This window comes from Anopheles bellator, chromosome 2 (assembly GCF_943735745.2).
Source record: "Anopheles bellator chromosome 2, idAnoBellAS_SP24_06.2, whole genome shotgun sequence".
Taxonomy (NCBI): domain Eukaryota; kingdom Metazoa; phylum Arthropoda; class Insecta; order Diptera; family Culicidae; genus Anopheles; species Anopheles bellator.
In genome coordinates this window covers 4325412-4345658 of record NC_071286.1, presented here as the reverse complement: position 1 = coordinate 4345658, position 20247 = coordinate 4325412, and the positions used below count along the sequence as shown (strand labels likewise).

The following is a 20247-nucleotide window of genomic DNA, read 5'->3' as shown; positions in this document are numbered from 1 at the left end:
TTTGTCTACAACAATGAGCAAAGCTATGGCACCGAAAAAGCTAAAGTCCGCCCTAACAAAACCGAAAGCCACTTTCACGTTTGCCCTAGGCGAGTAAGTAAATAAAAACAGCAAAAGTCCGTGCACTAGTGGCCTATTTCAAATCTAATTTTTTCTTGAAGGGAACGAAAGAAACGAATTGCGGCCCGAACACGCCAACTGAACACCCCGGTACCAATCGATCTGGAGGTTCTGATCGAACAAAGGATCAAACAGCTGAAGGATAACAGCTTCGTTTTTCTTACATATGCTTACTCCAAGAGCAGCGAACAGTTTACGCCCTACAGTTTCTTGTAAGTTGCTAAACAATCAATGTAAGCCCGCATTATTCACACACCATATCGCCAAATTGTCGCACATCCCAGGGAGGTCCCATTCAGCAAAGCGAATAAGCACGAATACTTCACCGTTAGCCGCCACGGTGTTACGTACTGGAGCGACACGGAAAACCACTTTTCGGATCTTGACTCGTGGCTGGCGGACTACCGGAAGTACCGCCGACTGACGGAGATCGGTTTCTTCAAGCACTACCGCCGTGCAAAGGCATTTCGAATCTGGCAACGGAACATCAAGTGGTACAAGTACGAAGGCGCCCGTCAAAAGATTGGCGTTTGTGCGTTTATCGCATTGCCCCGATTGGCCAGTGCCCTGCTAACAATGCAGGAAGAGTTTGTACAGCTGGTCGGTTTTCGATTTTTCGATGTGTCCGTGTCGGAAAACTGGCACCTTCCTTATTTCATCGAGACGCAAATGACGACCTTCGAGCAGGTTCGCGATTTGCTCCTGCAGTTACACGACAAAATGCGAAGCGTTTTATGTGAGGTTATGGTGCGGAATGTTACCGTTGCCCCTAGTAACCACTGCGTTCATTTCTTTCAGTCGAAGCCTGCTGCAATACGTTGATCGATCGTGGCTTCTCGCCGCAGGACGAAGCGATCAATGTGACCAACAAGAAGAAGCTGAAGGATTTGATGAGTTTCACGGAGCGAGCAAACAAGCGCAAGCTGTGTGCATTGTTGGCCCGTTTTCTTGGTTGTGCTGATCAGATGATGATCACGTTGCTCCATCAAATCTTGCGAGAATCGTTCAAAAATCTGGCCAACGTGTTCTCGAACTATGTCGAAGGTGACTCGCTGATAACAGCAGCGGGCAAGGTTGCAAAACCACCCTTCATGAAGGTGGAGTTAGTTTTGCAGGCGAACCAAATAGACCTGGATCCGTCACTGGAAGTCACCCAGCGTATGCTGGAAGACTTGAGCAACTTGGTAATGCGAACGGTGTACAAAATCGATCGCTTTCAAAGTGATCCGTACTTCGACATTTACACGCAGTAAGTTGTAGAGATTCCCAAGGACTCGTCCTTAAACAGGTTTTAATCTAGTTTCGTCCAACAACAGACCCACCATAATGGGGAGGAAGGAAGATCGCTTGTGCGGAAGCGCCCCGAGCTTGGATTTTATCATTAGAAACGATGCCCAGCTGTCCAACGATATGTAAGATTGTTATTGCAGCACTATCGGTAGTAGTAAGAAGTATTTGCTGATCTTTTCCCTCCTGGCAGCAAAACAATATTCGATGACATTGCCGAAGCTTACACAAATGTTGACCAATACGTGCTGCAGTTCGATCGGATTCGGTTAGAGTACCAGGAGAATTTGGCCGTTGACCACACGGTGATCCGTGGCGAAACGAACCTAGAGGTACTGAGAGCGTACTGCGAACGTTTCTGCAATCAGATGGCCGAGCTGGAGAAGATCCAAGAATCACATCCGCTCGGTTTGCTGCAAGTGAAACAGGTTGCCTTCCGCGAGGAAATAACGCCCATCTGCCAAGAGCTGTTGGCGGTGCTGGACGAAACCATTCCCCGGCTGGCGATGGAAAAGATTAACTACGTGGAGCAAAAGGGCGAAGAAATACAGACCAAGCTGCTGATCGTGCCGGAAGAAACCAATCACTACATCTACTACTTCAACCATCTGGAGGTGTGCCACGAACATGTGGCCAGTTTGCAGAAGGAGCTAAACTATGCGTACGAAGCACTGAAGATCATGAAGCACTACAAGGTGGCCTTTTCGAATGAAAACAAGGATAAATATTTAGGTAAACGGCGCCAGTGGGCCAAGCGAAGGGGAAGTAAAACTGTCTTTCGTTTGCAGATATGGAAGAGTTCTTGAACGAAATCAATGAGACGCTGGAGAGTAAGCGTGCCCAGAAGCAGGATCTGATCAACAAGTTTGATTTGTGCCTTCAGTCGGACATTACGAAAATATTCTCCGAAGTGGAGGACATTCTCGAGGAGGTCCTCAAAGAGTGGCTCCTTGATTTGAGCTCAGATCCAGCCCAGATCCGCGACTGTTTGATCGATCTTTCCGAACGGCTCACAATGTGTCAGCGGAAGGCACACGAGTATAAAAAGTACCAGAAAGAGTTTCGGCTCGAGGTGACGCGCTTCGAAAAGCTCGACCTAGTTATCAACGAGGTGAAGCTCCGCCAAATACTCTGGGACAGTGTGCAGCAGTGGAAGGAATCGGTGGAAATTTGGAACGAGATACACTTCCACGAACTAAGCATGGACGAGGTAGAGGCGTTGAATACGAAAATTCTGAAAAATTGCGCCATGCTCGATAAAAACCTGCCGAAGAATGACATCATCCCGAAGCTGAAGGCAGAGGCGGAGGAGTTTAAGGATAAGATCCCGGTGCTGGGCTTTCTGCGCAACCCGGCGCTCAAAACACGGCACTGGATCAAAATCGAGCAGATCCTGAACCGTCACCTGGCGGAGGAAACGGAAATCTATCTGCACACGTTCGAAGATGTGAACGCGTTCGAGGAAGATGTGGCGGCCGAGCTGATGGAGGTTTCAAATATGGCCAGCGCGGAAGCTGGCTTAGAAACACTGCTCAATAAGGTGGAGAACGCCTGGAAAGAGCTGGAATTGACGGTAGTGAGCCACCGTGACCATCGCGATGTCTTCGTTCTGGCTGGGGTCGACGAAATTCAGACGGTGCTCGACGAGTCAAGCATTAACGTGAGCACGGTTGCAGCCTCACGCCACGTGGGCCCCATCAAACCGAAGGTGGACGACTGGGTGGCGCAGTTGGATCTGTTTTCGAGGACCCTCGATGAATGGAGCCAGTGCCAGCAGTCGTGGATTTACCTGGAGGCGATATTCTCGGCTCCCGACATACAGCGCCAATTGCCCCACGAAACACAAATGTTTCTACAGGTGGACAAGGCGTGGAAGGACTTGATGCGGCGCACGCAAAAAGCACCACTGGCGCTGGGGGCTATGACCGCAGAGGGAGTGCTGGAGCAGCTGCAGATCAACAATATGCTGCTGGAAAAAGTGACACGCTGCTTGGAGGCATACCTCGAGGTGAAGCGGATGGCTTTTCCTCGCTTCTACTTTCTGTCCAACGACGAGCTTCTAGAGATACTGGCGCAGACCAAAAACCCGTACGCGGTGCAACCACATCTGCCCAAGTGCTTCGACGCGATCGCCATGATCGAGTTTGGTAAGAAAAAGTCGGAAACTGACGAGGAACCAACGATGACGAACGACATCATCGCCATGGTCTCGCCGGAAGGAGAACGGTTAACGTTTGGCGTTGGTCTGAAGGCACGCGGGGCCGTCGAAGACTGGCTCTCGAAGGTCGAGGAGGCAATGTATCTGGCGGTTAAACGGTACATGCGTCACGGTTATCGGGTGTACGGACTGAAGGATCGATCGTACTGGATGCAGGAACATCCCAATCAGGTCGTGCTCACCGTTTCGCAGCAGCAGTGGGCGGCCGAGGTGCACGGTATCCTGGAGGGTACCGGTAATGTCGATAAAGGGTTGGAAGAGTTTCACGCGAAGCTAACGAAGAACTTGACCGTCCTGGCGACGATTGCGCGCACTAAAATATCCAAACTGGTCCGGAAGGTGCTGTGCGCGTTGATTACGATCGATGTACACGCGAAGGACATGATCTCGGGGATGATCGAGCGACGGGTGCAGAAATCGTAAGTTAAACGCTCTCTACAACGGTCAGAGACTCACGTTGCGTTGCTGTTTGCCGTTGCAGGACCGATTTCGAGTGGCTCAAAATGTTACGCTACTATTGGCTCCCGGAGACGGAGGTGATTGAGACGAAAATGGCATCCGCCAATCTGCCGTACTTCTACGAGTATCTGGGCGCTTCGGGGGTGCTGGTCATTACACCGCTCACCGATCGATGTTACCTCTGCCTGATGGGAGCGCTACAGATGGACCTCGGGGGTGCTCCGGCCGGACCGGCCGGGACGGGCAAAACGGAAACGACCAAGGATCTGGCCAAAGCACTTGCCATCCAGTGTGTGGTGTTTAACTGCTCCGATGGCTTGGATTACAAGATGATGGGACGATTTTTCACCGGCCTCGCACAATCCGGTGCCTGGTGTTGCTTCGACGAGTTCAATCGGATTGATATCGAAGTGCTATCGGTCATTGCGCAACAGTTGATCACCATCCGGCACGCGAAGGCTGCCAAAATGAAACGGTTCCTGTTCGAGGGACGCGAAATTCGCCTCAAGCCGTCGTGCGCCGCTTTCATTACGATGAACCCCGGGTACGCCGGACGGACGGAGTTGCCCGACAATTTGAAGGCCCTGTTTCGACCGATATCGATGATGGTGCCGGACTATGCGCTGATCGCGGAGGTGATCCTCTACTCGGAGGGGTTCGAGGGTTCGAAAACGTTGGCCAAAAAGATGGTCCAGATGTACAAGCTGTGCAGTGAGCAGCTAAGCCAGCAGGATCACTACGATTTTGGGATGCGTGCGGTCAAGAGTGTGCTCGTAATGGCCGGTGCGCTGAAGCGTGCCTCACCCGATCAGCCGGAAGAGGTAACGCTCATATCGGCACTGCGCGATTCAAACCTTCCAAAGTTTCTCGCTAACGACGCAGTTCTGTTCAACGGGATACTGAGCGATCTGTTCCCGACCATTGAGTTGCCCGTGCCGGAGCGTGGTGAGCTGCAGACCGCGATCGAGCAGTGCATGATCGACCGCAATCTTCAGCCCGTCCCGGAGTTGGTGCTTAAGACGCTGCAGCTCTACGAAACGATGGTGGTCCGCTGGGGCGTTATGTTGGTCGGACCGACAGGAAGTGGGAAAACTACGGTGTTGCAAATGCTTGCCAGTGCCTTCGAAAGGCTCTACGCGGAAGAAGTTCCGGGACAGCTGTTTCGCCCGGTGCGTACCCAGACGCTCAATCCAAAGGCGGTTTCGATTGACGAACTGTACGGGTTCGTGAACTTAGCGACCATGGAGTGGCGAGATGGGCTCCTCGGGTTGGCCATTCGATCTGCAGTGGGTGAGACGGGTAAGTGGTAAGTCGGTGAGTGTACGGGAAGTTGTCTTAAACTTACGTCTGTTTGTAGCGGAGATTCACCAGTGGGTGGTGTGCGATGGACCGGTCGATGCGGTGTGGATTGAAAATCTCAACACGGTACTGGATGACAATAAGATGCTGTGTTTGGCAAACTCCGAGCGCATCAAGCTCACCACCTGGGTCCACATGGTGTTTGAGGTGCAAGATCTGGCACAAGCCTCTCCGGCCACGGTGTCACGCTGCGGTATGGTATACTTGGACCCGCTGCATTTGGGCTGGACGTCGATCGTACGGTCGTGGCTCAACACGGTCCAGCATCTGAATCTCGATGGGGACCTAAAACAGCACTTACTGACGCTGTACGAGCGGCACTACGGGATGGTGACCACATTTGTGCAGCGCAACTGTAAATGGAGCATTCCGCAGGTCAACATTAGTAAGTTGATGCTGATGACGAAGCTGCTGTATTTGCTGCTGCAGGGCACGGCGGGTTTGCATCTCATGGAGCGCGGAGAGGCCAAGAACTATGTCTTCAAGATGTTCACCTGGAGCCTGCTGTGGTCGTTCGGTGGCAATCTTCTGGACGACTCAAAGGTGCGGTTCGAGCAACACTACCGATCGTTGCTTGACGATGAGGAACTGGGACTGTAAGTGCACCTGATAGCCGGCGCAGTTCGGATTCTGTGGTTCTCATGCGACTGCGATTGATGTCTTCCAGCCTACCGAAAGATACGCTTTGGGATTTTCGAATCAACACGAAGACCCGCACCTGGGAAAGCTGGAATGCGATCCACCCCAAGTTTGTCTACAACCCCGGTGTGCCGTACTTTGAGTTGCTGGTTCCAACGCTCGACACCACCAAGTACGGGTTTGTGGGGGAAATGTTGCTCCAGCACCAGTGCCCGGTTATGTTCACCGGCGACACGGGCGTGGGGAAGTCGGTGCTGGCCCGCGAGGTGCTGAACCGGTTGATGCAGGTCAACGTGATACCGATCGTGGTCAACTTTTCGGCCCAAAGCGACAGTGGCCGCACACAGGAGATCATCGAATCGCGACTGGAACGACGCAAAAAGACGCTGCTGGGGGCACCGATCAACAAGAAAATCGTCGTGTTTATCGACGATGTTAACATGCCGAAGTTGGACCGGTACGGGAGTCAGCCACCGATCGAGCTGTTGCGCCAGTTTGCCGACTTCCGTGGGGTGTACGATCGAGAGAAGATGTACTGGAAGGAGATTGTGGATGTTACGCTCGGGGCGGCCTGTGCACCGCCCGGCGGCGGCCGCAACGTACTGACGCCGCGCTTCATTCGACACTTTGCCCTGTTTTCGCTGCCTTCGCCGAGTAGCGATACGTTGAAAACAATCTTTAAGGCCCTGCTGGGTGGATTTCTCAACGATTTCAGCATGGCGATAAGGCCGCTGGCTGAACCCATCGTCGAAACGGCCGTTTCGGTGTACGAGCGCATTCTGGCCGAGTTGCTGCCAACGCCGAAGAAATCGCATTACGTTTTTAATCTGCGCGATCTGTCCAAATGCATCCAGGGTGTGCTGCAGGCGGACTCGTCGAGCTACATCAACCCGATACAGCTGATGAGACTGTTCTACCACGAATCGCTACGGGTATTCTACGATCGACTGATCAACGACGAGGACAAGGCGTACTTTAAACAGTTGCTGCAGGACTGCTGTGAAAAGTATTTCGAAACAACGATCGTACAGCCCGAGGAAACGATCATGTTTGGCGATTTTATTGTGTTCGGGCAGGCGCCCGACGATCGCGTGTACGAGGAGATCAAGGAGATGAAGAAACTGAAGACGGTTCTGTCGGACTACCTGGAAGACTACAATGGGTCGGTCGGAACGGAAATGAATCTGGTGTTTTTCACCGACGCAATCGAGCATATTGTGCGCTTGGCGCGGCTGCTGCGCTCCGAACGGGGCAACGGTTTGCTGGTGGGAGTGTCGGGCATGGGCAAGCAAAGCCTTGCGAAACTGGCGGCCCATATTAATGGGTACCAGTGTCACCAGATTGCTCTCCGCCGTGGCTACGATCACGCGTGCTTCCGCGAGGACCTGCGGCGCATCTACTGGATCGCGGGTGTGCTGAATAAAGCGACCGTTTTCCTGATCACCGACACGCAGATCGTGCACGAATCGTTCATGGAGGACATCAACAACATACTGAACTCGGGCGAGGTGCCCAACCTGTTCGAGGGGGACGAGTACGAAAAGATCATTCTGAACGCGCGCCAACCGTGCATCGAGAGTGGCTTGCCCAACCAGACACGCGATGGAATCTTTGAGTTTTTCACCAAACGCGTGCGGGCGAACCTACACGTGATCGTGTGCATGAGCCCGGTCGGGGACACATTCCGGCGACGGTGCCGCATGTTTCCGTCGCTGGTGAACTGCTGCACGATCGATTGGTTCGTGAAGTGGCCAGCGGAAGCATTGCGCAGTGTGGCCGTCGGTTCGCTGAAGGACGTGTCGGACAACGAGGTGCAGTGTAAGCATCTGGCACAGATCTGCGTGATGGTACACGAGAGCGTGGAGAGCATCTCGGAGCGGTTCTACCGCGAGATGCGACGCCATTACTACACGACCCCGAGCAGCTACCTGCAGTTGCTGCACCAGTACCGGGTGCTGGTGCAGAAGCGGATTGAGACAATCTTGCACAAGAAGGACCGCATTGCAAACGGGTTGAGCAAAATCCTCGAAACGAACCAGGTGGTGGCGGAGATGGGGGAGGAGTTGAAAAAGTTCGTTCCGATCCTGGAGGAAAAGTCGCGCAACATGAAGGAACTACTGGCGAAGCTGGACAAGGACAATGTGACGGCCGAGAACGTGAAGAAGAGCGTCGCGAAGGACGAGGCTGAGGCAAAGGTGAAGGCAACTGAAACGCAGGAGATCGCCGATGAAGCGGCCAAGGATTTGGAGATCGTTTTGCCCACATTGCAAGCGGCCCAGGAAGCGCTCAAATCTCTCAACAAGAACGACATCAATGAACTGCGCGTGTTCCAGAAACCCCCGAAATTGGTCCAGTTCGTGATGGAGGCCGTCTGTATTTTGCTCGGTGCCAAGTAGGTTCGGAAAACGATGGGCGTATGGTGGGCGCGAATGACTTTAACCGTGATGCGAACCGATTTCAGGGCCGACTGGAACACGGCGAAGGTCGTTATGTCTGATGTGAACTTTCTGAAAAAGCTAGAAGACTACGACAAGGAGCACATTCCCGATGCTGTTATAAAGAAGATTAAAACATACGTGGATCACAAAGATTTTCAACCAGCGGTAAGCAGATTAGACCCATTCGTCCGTGCCGTTCAATAATCTGTTGCCTCCTTTCAGACCATTGAGAAAGTGTCGAAAGTGGCTAAATCCATGTGCCTGTGGGTGATTGCGATTGAGAAGTATGCCAAAATTTACAAAGTGGTAGAACCGAAAATCAAGCGCCAGAAGGCGGCGGAAAAGGAACTCGGCGAGGTCATGCAGCTGCTGAAGTCGAAGCAAAGCGAGCTGGCCGAAATCGAGGCCAAAATATCGATGCTGATGGCAACGCTGGAGGAGAAGAAGCGCGAAATGAAGCTGCTGCAGGATCACAACGATCTGACGGCGGCCCGTTTGAACCGGGCCGGGCGGCTCACGTCCGCCCTAGCCGACGAGGAAGTTCGTTGGCGCGAGACGGTGAAACAGTTGACGGCGGAACACTTCGCGGTGCCGGGGGATGTGCTAGTCGCGTCGGCTTACGTGGCCTATCTGGGTGCGTTCCCGATCGACTACCGACGGACGCTGTCGGAGATCTGGGTGTCGGAGTGCAAACGGCTGAACATACCGAGCAGCCCCGCGTTCAATTTGGTACAGATCTTGGGCGACTCGTTTCAGATACGCGAGTGGACCATGCACGGACTGCCGTGGGACGAGATATCGATCGAGAATGCCATTATTGCTACGGAGGGTGGCCGTTGGCCGCTGATGATTGACCCGCAGGAGCAGGCCAATCGGTGGATTCGCAACATGGAGGCACGGAACGAGCTGCGCATCACCAAGCTGACCGACGGCAATATGATGAGGGTACTGGAAATTTGGTAAGCTTCGACTTCGGTGCTGTTCGTTCGTCGGTTCGTTCAAATATCCTGCCCACTTTTCGGACAAGCATCCGACAAGGCTTCCCGATGCTGATTGAGGACGTGCAGGAAACGTTGGATCCCGTCCTCGGTACGGTGCTGATGAAACAGGCATTTCTGCGCAACGGACGGTTTATGATAAAATTGGGCGATGTCGATGTTGATTACGATAGCAACTTCCGCCTGTACATGACCACGAAGCTACCGAATCCACACTTTTTGCCCGAGATCTGCATTCAAGTGAGTTTGGTCAACTTTCTTGTGTCCAGAAGCGGTTTAGAAGATCAGCTACTAGCGTAAGTTGTTGCGGATCAATCGCTCAATTGTGATGCAATCGGTAAAACGCTTATTCCATTTCAGGGAGATTGTTAAAATTGAGCTGCCCGAGATGGAAAAACAGCGCAGCGATTTGATCCTCACGATCAACGCGGACAAACAACAGCTGTTGGTGCTGGAGGACAAAATCCTCAAGACGCTCTACAGTTCGCAGGGAAACATACTCGATGACGAGGATTTGGTGGAGTCGCTCAACGAGTCGAAGGAAATGTCCACCATCATCGCCGACCGGTTGATCGAAACCGAGCGCACCGAGGTGAAAATTGCGGCAACGCGCGAAAAGTACCGTGTCCTGGCGGCACGGGGTGCGATCCTGTACTTTGTCGTTGCCTCCCTGTCAGAAATCGATCCAATGTATCAGTTCAGCTTGCGCTACTTTACGCAGGTGTACTGTTCGGTGATAGAGCAACCACACGGCAAGAAGGAACTACCGGAGCGATTGGCAAGCCTTCTGTCGGACATCACGTTTACGGTGTTTGCCAACATTTGTCGGGGGTTGTTCGAGAAGCACAAGCTAATCTGCGGCTTTCTGATTGCGTTTGCCATCAGCAAGGAAGCGCAGCAGTTTTCGGACGAAGAGTTTAGCTTCATCGTGCGCGGTCCATCACAGCGCAAGTTTTCGCTCGACGGCAAGCCACCGTTTTTGAGCGAAAACCAGTGGATCGCTTGCTGCTTCCTGGAGACGCACGATCGTGCCAAATTTGGTGATCTTACGAAGCAGCTGCAACGCTCAATGGTGGTCAAGATCGAGGACTTTAGTGAGGATCTGTGCCTGGCTCCGGAACCCGAGCCATCGGAGGTGGACTGGAATGCGCTGCTGAGTGTAGCGGAACGGTTGATGCTGGTGGCCGCCCTGAAGGACGAGTTTCTGGTGTTGGGGGTGACGGAATATATTCGTCATTCGCTAGGGAAGCGCTACACGGAGCCACTGAAGAATACCAGTTTGGCGTCGCTGTATGAAGATATTTCACCAACGATACCGCTGGTGTTTGTCCTTTCGGCGGGTTCCGATCCGATGACGGCACTGATAAAATTCGCCCAGGAGCGGGATTGCGTTGAGAAGCTGCACTCTATCTCGCTCGGTCAGGGCCAGGGACCGGCCGCCGAAGCACTGATCGAGGCTGGCACGAAATGCGGCCATTGGGTTTTCCTACAAAACTGTCACCTGGCTACATCCTGGATGGAGTCCATGGAGAAAATCGTTAGCCGCATAACGATGGGCTTGCAGCAGACCGATTCGGCATATCGTCTTTTCCTGTCCTCTATGCCGGTTCGCACGTTTCCGATCAGCGTGCTGCAGAACTCGGTGAAGGTAACTAATGAACCACCGAAGGGATTGCGGTCGAACTTGGTACGCTCGATGACGGAACTCGATCGCAGTTGGTTCGAGTTTCACGTGCTCGGCGCACAGTGGCGGGCCATGGTGTTCGGTCTCTGCATGTTTCATGGTGTCATTTTGGAGCGCCGAAAGTTTGGTCCCCTCGGCTGGAACATAATGTACGAGTTTAGCGAAAGTGATCGCGAGTGTGCACTGCGAGCGTTGGACATCTATTGCGATCGTGAACTGCGTGCCCCGATACCGTGGGATGCACTCGAGTACGTGAACGGAGAGATCACTTACGGTGGACGTGTGACGGATGCCTGGGACCAGCGGTGCCTCGGATCGATCTTGAAACGATTTTCGTCGCCAGCAATTATGGCCTCGCCGTACAGCTACAGTGCAGGTGGCTTTTATCACTGTCCGGATGGGGCACGAAAGCTCGAAGACTATCTTGAGTACGTGTCGAACCTTCCCATCCACGATCCGCCGGACATATTCGGGATGCACGATAATGCCAACATTATCTTCAACCGTAATGAAACGCGGTTCTTCCTCGATACGCTCCTCGAGAGCCAGTCGGGCGGGGACGCAATTGGAGAGGAAGCGCTGGTAGCGATGGACAAGGCGTGCGTGGAAAAAATTGACTCCATTCGAAAGGCAGTCGCATCCTCGGTGGGTTGCGATGATCTCCACGCCAGCTTGCTGCAGCGCGATCCCAAAGGGCGTATCCCTTCGTTGACGACGGTGCTGCTGCAGGAAGTGGAACGGTTCGATAGGTTGCTGGCCGTGGTTCACAGCAGTTTGAACGATCTCGAGAAAGCGATACAAGGCTTCGTCGTGATGTCAGAGAGCTTGGAGACGATCTACCGTGCGTTCGGCAACAATCAAGTACCGCTGTTGTGGCACTCGAAAGGCTACCTCTCGACGAAATCGTTAGCCAGCTGGGTGACCGATTTGCAGCACCGTGTCGAGCACGTACGTGACTGGTGCGTGAACGGGGAGCCGGTTTCTTCGTGGATATGTGGCCTATTCTTTCCACAGTCCTTCCTGACCGGTACACTGCAAACGTACGCTCGGAAGCACAACATTGCCATCGACACGCTGCGGTTCGATTTCGCCATTATGGATCCAACGCTGCACCAGTCTCTGATTTATGAGGAACGATCAAAAAAGGTAAATCATTTTGTTTTTGCCAAAGGAGCTACATTGCAAAAAGCAACTTTATGTGCTTTCAGAACATGGTGCCGTTGTTTGGGAAGCTCTCCCCACCGCAGGATGGCGTTTACATTCACGGACTTTTCATCGAAGCTGGGCGTTGGGATCGCTCGGAAGGAGGACTTTGTGATGCCCGTTATCGACAACTGATCGCTCATTTGCCGGTCGTTTGGTTGCAACCTTGCACCAGTTTGACCGTCGGAACGCGCTACGAAGCGCCACTGTATAAGACCAGCGTTAGGGCCGGCGTGCTCTCCACAACCGGTCAGTCTACAAACTTTGTGCTGGCAGTTCTACTCGACACGGAGCAACCATCTGATCACTGGATTCTACGAGGAACCGCACTGGTAACATTAACAACCGATTAAACGTTTCGGGGATTTCGATCGGTAGAAAGTAGAAAAGGCATTTATTGCAATAAAGAGTGAATCAGTGATTTCAATCGGTTTTACCTATAAGCTTGTTAACGTTGGCAGCTACCTCTTTGATGGCCTTGGTGGCATGGGACGTGCAGTGCAGAATTTCACTCGTGACTAGCTTTTGGAAAAATCTACAAACGGAATCAACAACACGGATTGAAAAACAGTTGAAAAACAACACGGATTGAAAAACAGGCATGTTTTGCGAAACTTACTCAGCCTTCGCCTGCAGCAAGCGCGCCTCTGCGTGCTTCAGCTCCACATTGTTCCGCTGGGAAGGGCCAGTGCGTATTTCGGCGCAAGCCTGCATCAGCTGCAGCTGGCGAGTTTTCAGTTGCGCCAGTTCTTTGCACAACTCCTGCCGTTCGTGGTCGAGCTGAAGTATTTCGTACTGTTTCCGGTACGACGCGGATGCCAGCTCTTCCAGTGTGTCACTTTCGGTGAAGCGTTTCGCTTTTTCGACGAACGGCCGCACTTGTTCGATTACTTTCGTCTCGATGTACTTCATAATCGCTTGGCGCTCGTGGTAGCCGACATCAACGTTACGTATGTGCTCTAGTCCTGGTCGCGGAGCAAATCTCCGTAGTTAACCAAAATGGGAGGGACAAACAATATCTGCCGTCACTTACCGAATGGAATATCTCCATCGTGTTTGTACGTGTAGAGCAGTGCCCGAAGTTCGGGCGATATAGGGGAATCTTCTTGCTTAAGCAGTGCGATGATTAGTGATGATTTGTAGTATTTACGATACTCTTGCTGAAGCTCTTCCTGCTGAGAAGAGCTTAGCTCGGTTTGATTTCCGAGCACTCGTGTATCGTCCATTTATGCGCGAGAATTTCAACGAATCCTTGGGGATGAAACTGGTGAATCGAACGCTTTTGTTTTCAGTCGATCGTTGTGCCGCGAATTTGAAGCGGTAACCGTTGACAGTTAGGTGCGTGAAATTAGCCACCCTGCGCAAAGAACCCAGGCGCTCACATATTGCCCCTTTTCGAAGCGTATCGTGTACAAGTAGGTTTGGGAAAACAATGCAGTATTTTATTGTGCCTTTAAAAGTCTCTTTTACTGGGCAATGGTTCGACAAAAACCATGAAACATCGTTAGAGTTTGTGCGTGAAACGGAACGGTTTTTCTAGCACCCGACATGACGTTGCGGCCGCAAACGTCAGTCGTGCGAGAGCAGCACAGCGCGTGGAAAAGACAGAGAGCGGGCGATTAGAATGTAAGAAAAACACATCCGTCATTTTGGTGCAAATCGCACACCGAAAGGCAGTAAAACAGCTATCGATTTTCCACGAAAACTCCAGCCTGCAGAGTTTCGTGGCTGCCAGCAGAGTGACGGTTTCGCCATTAGTCCCAGGGCGGGTGGTGAAACAATCCCCGTGCCACCCGTGGCAGCCGTGCGCTAACCTGATTAGGTCCCTCTGGAGCGGGTAAGCGAACGGGTTGAACAAGACACTCCCAACACCACTTCTCCCACTGATTAGGTGGTTAGAGGCGGCGGCTCGCGCCCCGTGTGTGTCGGTATGCCTCGCATCAACTTCAGCCGCACCGAGCGCTTCGCTCAGATGTCGAAACAAGAGCAACTAATCGCCCAGAAACGGCAGCAGATCATGGAGAAGCAGCGCACACTGGAGCTGGCCAAACAGATTGCGGCCGAAGCGAGCAAGGATACGCCGAGGTGAAATATCTCGCATTCTCTGCGTGTGGCAGCGCACACCGCTAGGCAGCGATCGGATTCCGCTATGTTTGACTTATGTAATTTTCGTTTTATGTTTTTCTATCGCCTAACGGACGTTACGCGCGTGCAGTGCCACCGAAGTGCCCGAAGCGCCCGAGGCCAGCGGAAAGGTTGTTCTCCCGTTCAGCAACGATGGTTCCTTTCTGGAGCGCTTCAAGCAGTTGAGTGAAAAGATTGTCAAGCAAACCGAGGACCAAGTGAAGTTAGCGCCCGTCCCCGAATCGGACACGGCCGCCGCTGACGTGCCAGTGACTGGCAACGCTGCGAACCCACATCCGGCCACGGTGCCAGGTGTATCTGCCAGGTATGGGTTCTGAAGCGCCTCACATTGTGGTGTCACAGTTTAAGACGGTCCCCTAATTGTGCCACTTTTCCAAATTGCAGTGGTAGCGGCGATCATATGTTCAAGTTCGACGTACCACCTCCGTCGTTGATTCCGCCCCTTCCACCACCACCTCCTCCGCCACCACCGCCGCAGCTGCCGGCAATGGCCGATGATGTGCATTTTGAACCATTCTATGATCTTCCTCCGATCATCCAAGAGCACAGCGAACAACCCGAAGGCGGCGCACGCGATGGACCCGCCAGTGGGCGTGATGGGACCAGTGTCGAGGTAGACTCGAACTTCCAAGGTTGGTACCGTTCTCCATCAAACCGGTCGACACGGTCGTGGCACGTTCAGAGGACACGATGCACGATGGAAAGCGCCCTCTTGTACGAGCGGGGAGTGCCATGTTAGTGCGGCATGGCTTGTGCTTTCCATCGGCCACGCCCTCCTGTGTCCGGCCCGGTTTGTCCGGTTTGCGGTTACGTTTGTTTGCTCTTTTAGTTATAATTTTTGTATAGTATTTTCAGAACATGATAAATTACCAACCACAATTGAAGAATTAATTCAATTGGTTGCCGATATCGGTGATGTTTATGAAGATAAATTATGTTCACGTAAAAATGATTTGCATCCATCGCTTTGGTAATTGTTTTCCTTTATAACTACACATTAATAATACTATATAACTATCCCTATGAATATGTATTTGCACATCTGCAGAGCAGGATTAGGCAGGCGCATATCTTGTAGCGTGCAAAGCAGGGCACCTAGCACCAGGATGTGGTTTGTCAACGAAGAGAGCAGGTTTTGGCAGGTTTCGGAGTGGTTTCTTTAAGTTACTATTCTAATTATTTTGGTTTAATAAGTTAAGAATTTTTTTTTCGAAACAGGCAAAGCAGTCAGTTGTTACTCCAAAGTCAGAAGTGTAGAAACCGTCACCTCAAATGCTCTGGAAGGTTGCATGGCAACGGTTTGAAACCAAAGCTCACGAGAGCAGAAGTAAAGACAACAAATGAACGTAGTAGCCGTAGCGTAGTGAAACCGTGGCAGGGAAACCGTGGCTAGTGTGTTTCAGAAAATCAATCGAATGTTTAACCATCTTTTGCCTAGGATTATCGATTTCGGAACTAGAATATCATCGTCACTGGTGCGCAATTGTTATGTCCCCCTCACAATGCTCTCTCTATCTTAAGCTTCCTTCCACAATCATTGCTCCTATGTGCGTGTGTGTGTTTGCTAATTAGTCCATCCGACCGGTCAGGATGTTCAGAGTACCCAACGAGCAAGCGAGGACGAAGAGACAGGGACTACAGGTTCCTCCGTGGAATTGGTCGTCAAACAACTTTCTGACAAAATTTTATGTGCGATTTTTGTTTTGTTTTTCTTTTCTTTTTCCCTCTCTCTTTCTCTCTCTCTCTCTTTTTCACGCTCTATGTGTTTTCCTCGGCCTTCTGTTCCTCTCCTTGTCCCTCTCTCGCTCACTGCTTCCTTCGATGGCCCTCTTGGCCGTGGCGCTGTTTGTTTTGCACTTTTTGTAGGTTCCTGTTCGACAAACACTCGGAGGCGTACGTTAGCTTCCGTCGGATGATCCAGGCTCGCCGTTTGAAGCGGAGTTTAGGTGCCTCCGGTGGGATGCAGATTGTCGTGGCGAACCACGGTAACAATGACGACGACGATGACGATGATGCCAAATACGATCCGGCAGACGTGCTGGATGATTCGATTGTAGACGATGGTCCCGAAACCGAGAACCGACCAGGGCCGGCCTTTCAACAGGAGCATGGAACAGGAGGTGAACGCGGCCATGCTAGTGCCGACCGGTTAGCTCCTGGTGATGGAATGTTTCTGGTGTCACCCAGCGTCGCAGCAGCTCAGCCACCGTCCGCCGGGGCCGAGATTCCGATTCATATGATGCCCAATTTTTATGGCGACGAGCGTCACTTTTACGACGACAAGTCGACCACGGAAACGGACTCGGACACGGAGTACGTGCGTGAGGCGCGCGAACGCAACCTAAAGAATCTCAAGCGCAAAACGTTCGATGCCGGCAACCGCAGAGAGGACGGCAGTTCGACCGATTCCGATGACGACTACCACGCCATGCTGGTCGGGACCGGTGACAGTGCGAACGAGTCGACGAATGAGAAGAACGGCGGCAGTTCGGGCACCACGGGCGGAAGTGCTGCGGGAGTCCTTGGTTCTGGTGGTTTCTCCCGGTTAAAGTACCGTAAAAAGTATCGCGTGGGTGAAAACAACGAAGCGATGGGTGGAGGTGTTGGTGGAACTGGTACAGGTGAAAGTCCAAATGACGGTGGCCTTGGTCAGACCTCGGCAGCACCATCCATCGAGGTGCCACAACCACCACCACCACCACCACCAGCACTACCACCGGCACTACCACCACCGCCGGCGGAAACGTCCACGGTTCCGTCAGTATCACCGTGGGGTCCGCCAAGCGAATGCCGCATGCGCGACGTTCTGCAATACGTCTATCGGCACTACGGAACGGTGGACGACTTATCTGCCGAATGCTGGAGTAAGGCGGAACAGCATCACCGGCTGCACCTTTTGTACGATGATTTGGTGGCGAAGGTTAAGCTACACGAACAGTTCATACTCAGCTGCTGGGACGCCAGCAATGGTTCGGTGGACTCCGAACAGGAACTTCGGCTGTATACCACGAAGCGGGAATCCGTTGTTGCGTGGACCACCGCAATTACGAGTCTTTACGAGCGGGTACGTCCGGCCCATTTGAGCGAGTTTCTGATGCGCGGCGACTACGAGAGCTTTGTGGAGCAGTTTCGTCAGATGTCCGACCGGCAGCCGAATTTCGAAGACTACAAAGAGTTCGTCCTGCAGCGGGCGGGTGTATCGGACGTCTTGAAGGTGGAAAGGGAGCCACAGGGACCTCAGGCCGGCTGTGGCTCACGCAAACCGGAATACAGTTCGAGCGATTCGGAGTTTGCGTCACATCATGACCAGTCCCAAGAGCAAGGTGGCCCCCAACAGCCACCGACACAGAGCGCCACCGGTGGTGGGCAGAGTGAGAACGGTGGAGGGCGCGATAATGGGTCTCAGAATGTGGGCCACTCGTCGACGTCGACGAGCATGAAGCGAACGTTCGAAGACGGCGATCGGCAGCGGGAGGCGGCCAAGCGGCGCAAAAGCCGCTGGAGTGAACAGGTGGTCGAAAGCGGTGGAAGTGGGGCACAGCTTGGCCAAGCGATAGCGCCCTACCCGGGGGCTTCCAGTCGCGCGCATCCCCCGGGACCGCCACCATCGTTACTGGCAGCGGCGGGCGCTCCGAAGCTGAGCGCCGTTAGTCGCACCGATCCGGCTCTGCTGGCGTACGCACGGCAAAACTTTGGCAGCACCAACCTTACGGAGGAAGAGTGGACGAAGGCCGAGGATCACTACAAGATCAACCTGCTGTTCCAGGACATGCTGCGCAAGCGGCAGGAGATCGATCGGTTGGCCAACAGTGGGCGGTTCAAGTACGAGTACGACTCGGACGAAGACACGACCGGTGGCACGTGGGAACACAAGTTGCGCATGCAGGAGATGGAGGCTACGCAAAAGTGGGCCAACGAGCTGACGCGCCAGTCGGAGGGCAAGCACCACATCGGGGACTTTTTGCCACCGGAAGAGCTGCGCAAGTTCATGGAGAAGTACGAGGCGCAAAAGACCAACCGGCAGCCGAACCTGAGCGACTACAAGGACTACAAGCTGCGCGAGGATAACGTCGGCTTCCAAATGTTGCAGAAGCTGGGCTGGAAGCAGGGTCAGGGGCTGGGCGCCGACGGGAGCGGTATAGTCGATCCGATCAACAAGTACGCGATCCGGCCCCTCCGGCAGTGCAGGAGACTGAGTCTGACCATTTCGTACTCTCTTCACAGGGCGTCACAGAGAGACAACAATCAGGGATTGGGCATCATTGCACCGGACAACCCGGAGGTGAACGACAACGAGTACGATGCGTACCGAAAGCGTATGATGTTGGCGTATCGATTCCGACCGAATCCTCTGGTAAGCACTCGCCCGTGTGGGTCTTCAAATTATTGGACGCTTCCTTAACAAACGTTCCGTTTTTGCCCTTGCTTGCCCCGTGCTGGTGGGAACAAACACTTTCAGAACAATCCACGACGGGCGTACTACTGAGCGGAACAGCCACCGGGAGACGGAGAAGTGAGCGCGAAGTTTGTTTGAAGATCGTCACGCGGTAGTCCTAGACGAACCCAACCTTGGGCCTTGCTCTGTTTTGCACACAATTGATCATAAATTGAGAAATGCTTGATATCATCGCACCTGTGCTCTCGCGCTCTTTCTCTCTCTGTCCAAGCCTTGGGGCACTGATAAGATTATTAGCTAATGATTAGACCCCCGGAGCGCCCGAAGCATGATTCCCCGTTTGATCGCTCTATTTGCGATTCCGGTGTACACCGGAGTGTGCCGGTGTAGTAGAGAGTTTAGAACTTTTCTAAAAAAATAAGGTCAAAGCGTCGGGTCGGGCGCACGATCGCGAAAAAAAGGAAACCATAATATTCGCATCGAACGAACATGCTGAGTGCTTTCCGTTGCGCTTGAACATTAAATTGAATTATTGTGCCCGTCACCGGCGACATTCCGATACATCCGGCGGGGCAATGCATGTGCCACTTGGGTGCCCCTAGAGTTCCCGGGAAAACAAACACAAATAACGCAAAGTGCAAATAAGCCATTCGGTTGCCGTCCTCAAACGGTTACGGAATGGCACGCAGTCAGAGCATGATTTAGTAGAATTTCATATTGTTTTTCTGCATTTTGGCCCGGTCCAATGTTTGTCGGCACTGCAGCATGCGGGCAAAATGGTGCGTCCTCACACAGAGGATGCGCAGATGGCCCTTCGGGTTCGATCGCACTCGAGAATTCATTTATTATTACTATGTTACGTTACTTTCTGTACTCCTGAATTCCACGTTGTAAGTGAATTAAATAAAATGTCTAATAAAAATGTGGCTCTACATGGTCCAATCGAAAACCGGGGTTCGTTATGTTGTTGCTTCTTCAAAGCTGCTTGCTTATTAGCTAATTTAACCGTACAAAAAAGCCAGGAGTGGCTCATTTGATCGCTGGAGGGTGGTTTTTATTTCGATTCTCGCCCCATACGTGGGGGGACAGCACCGAGTGCCGTCGGATTTCAACGGGGAAAGGGAGCCCCTAAAAAAGGTGGGATCGTGACGAAACGATGCTGTGAATAAATTATGTCCAACTTCGTCGCTCCAGGAATGTTTTGACAGACGTTGAGCCAGTGCGGAGCCAGCTGCAGGGCCGCAACTTCGTCTCACTGGCGGCGTATGGCATACGGAGCGCCCGATTATTTTAAAATGAAT

General features: G+C 52.7%; 3 protein-coding genes across 3 annotated transcripts; 2 read left to right on the top strand and 1 right to left on the bottom strand.

The window, feature by feature from the left end:
• The first annotated feature begins 13 nt into the window (after nt 1-13).
• On the top strand, nt 14-12758 carry LOC131212057 (dynein axonemal heavy chain 6). The gene is made up of 15 exons (XM_058205782.1): nt 14-93; nt 162-332; nt 405-856; nt 919-1369; nt 1437-1532; nt 1601-2139; nt 2196-4044; nt 4107-5383; nt 5442-6039; nt 6111-8474; nt 8544-8685; nt 8743-9479; nt 9548-9814; nt 9879-12360; nt 12411-12758. Exons 1-15 carry the CDS (start codon nt 14-16, stop codon nt 12756-12758), a joined length of 11853 nt encoding a protein of 3950 aa, XP_058061765.1.
• Nucleotides 12759-12800: 42 nt separating this feature from the next.
• On the bottom strand, nt 12801-13689 carry LOC131211014 (uncharacterized). Its single transcript, XM_058204349.1, has 3 exons — nt 13439-13689; nt 13025-13370; nt 12801-12940 (listed from the first exon to the last, which is right to left on the bottom strand). Exons 1-3 carry the CDS (start codon nt 13629-13631, stop codon nt 12829-12831), a joined length of 651 nt encoding a protein of 216 aa, XP_058060332.1. The 5' UTR covers nt 13632-13689; the 3' UTR covers nt 12801-12828.
• A 557-nt stretch (nt 13690-14246) lies between these two features.
• On the top strand, nt 14247-19870 carry LOC131208718 (uncharacterized). The gene is made up of 7 exons (XM_058201550.1): nt 14247-14490; nt 14621-14854; nt 14935-15182; nt 15397-15520; nt 16417-18708; nt 18775-18904; nt 19010-19870. The coding sequence occupies exons 1-7, from the start codon at nt 14336-14338 to the stop codon at nt 19034-19036; spliced, it is 3210 nt and encodes a 1069-aa protein (XP_058057533.1). The 5' UTR covers nt 14247-14335; the 3' UTR covers nt 19037-19870.
• Nucleotides 19871-20247: the final 377 nt, after the last annotated feature.

Excerpts from the sequence above, each read along its gene's own strand:
- LOC131212057 (XM_058205782.1), top strand. The coding sequence starts at position 14 with ATGAGCAAAGCTATGGCACCGAAAAAGCTAAAGTCCGCCCTAACAAAA. Across the intron at positions 1,533-1,600 it reads GCCCAGCTGTCCAACGATAT|CAAAACAATATTCGATGACA; the intron begins GTAAGATTGTTA and ends CCCTCCTGGCAG. Across the intron at positions 8,475-8,543 it reads TGTATTTTGCTCGGTGCCAA|GGCCGACTGGAACACGGCGA; the intron begins GTAGGTTCGGAA and ends AACCGATTTCAG.
- LOC131211014 (XM_058204349.1), bottom strand. The coding sequence starts at position 13,631 with ATGGACGATACACGAGTGCTCGGAAATCAAACCGAGCTAAGCTCTTCT. Across the intron at positions 13,371-13,438 it reads CGATGGAGATATTCCATTCG|GACTAGAGCACATACGTAAC; the intron begins GTAAGTGACGGC and ends CTCCGCGACCAG. Across the intron at positions 12,941-13,024 it reads TTGCTGCAGGCGAAGGCTGA|ATTTTTCCAAAAGCTAGTCA; the intron begins GTAAGTTTCGCA and ends TTCCGTTTGTAG.
- LOC131208718 (XM_058201550.1), top strand. The coding sequence starts at position 14,336 with ATGCCTCGCATCAACTTCAGCCGCACCGAGCGCTTCGCTCAGATGTCG. Across the intron at positions 15,183-15,396 it reads GGTAGACTCGAACTTCCAAG|TATTTTCAGAACATGATAAA; the intron begins GTTGGTACCGTT and ends ATTTTTGTATAG. Across the intron at positions 18,709-18,774 it reads ATAGTCGATCCGATCAACAA|GGCGTCACAGAGAGACAACA; the intron begins GTACGCGATCCG and ends CTCTCTTCACAG.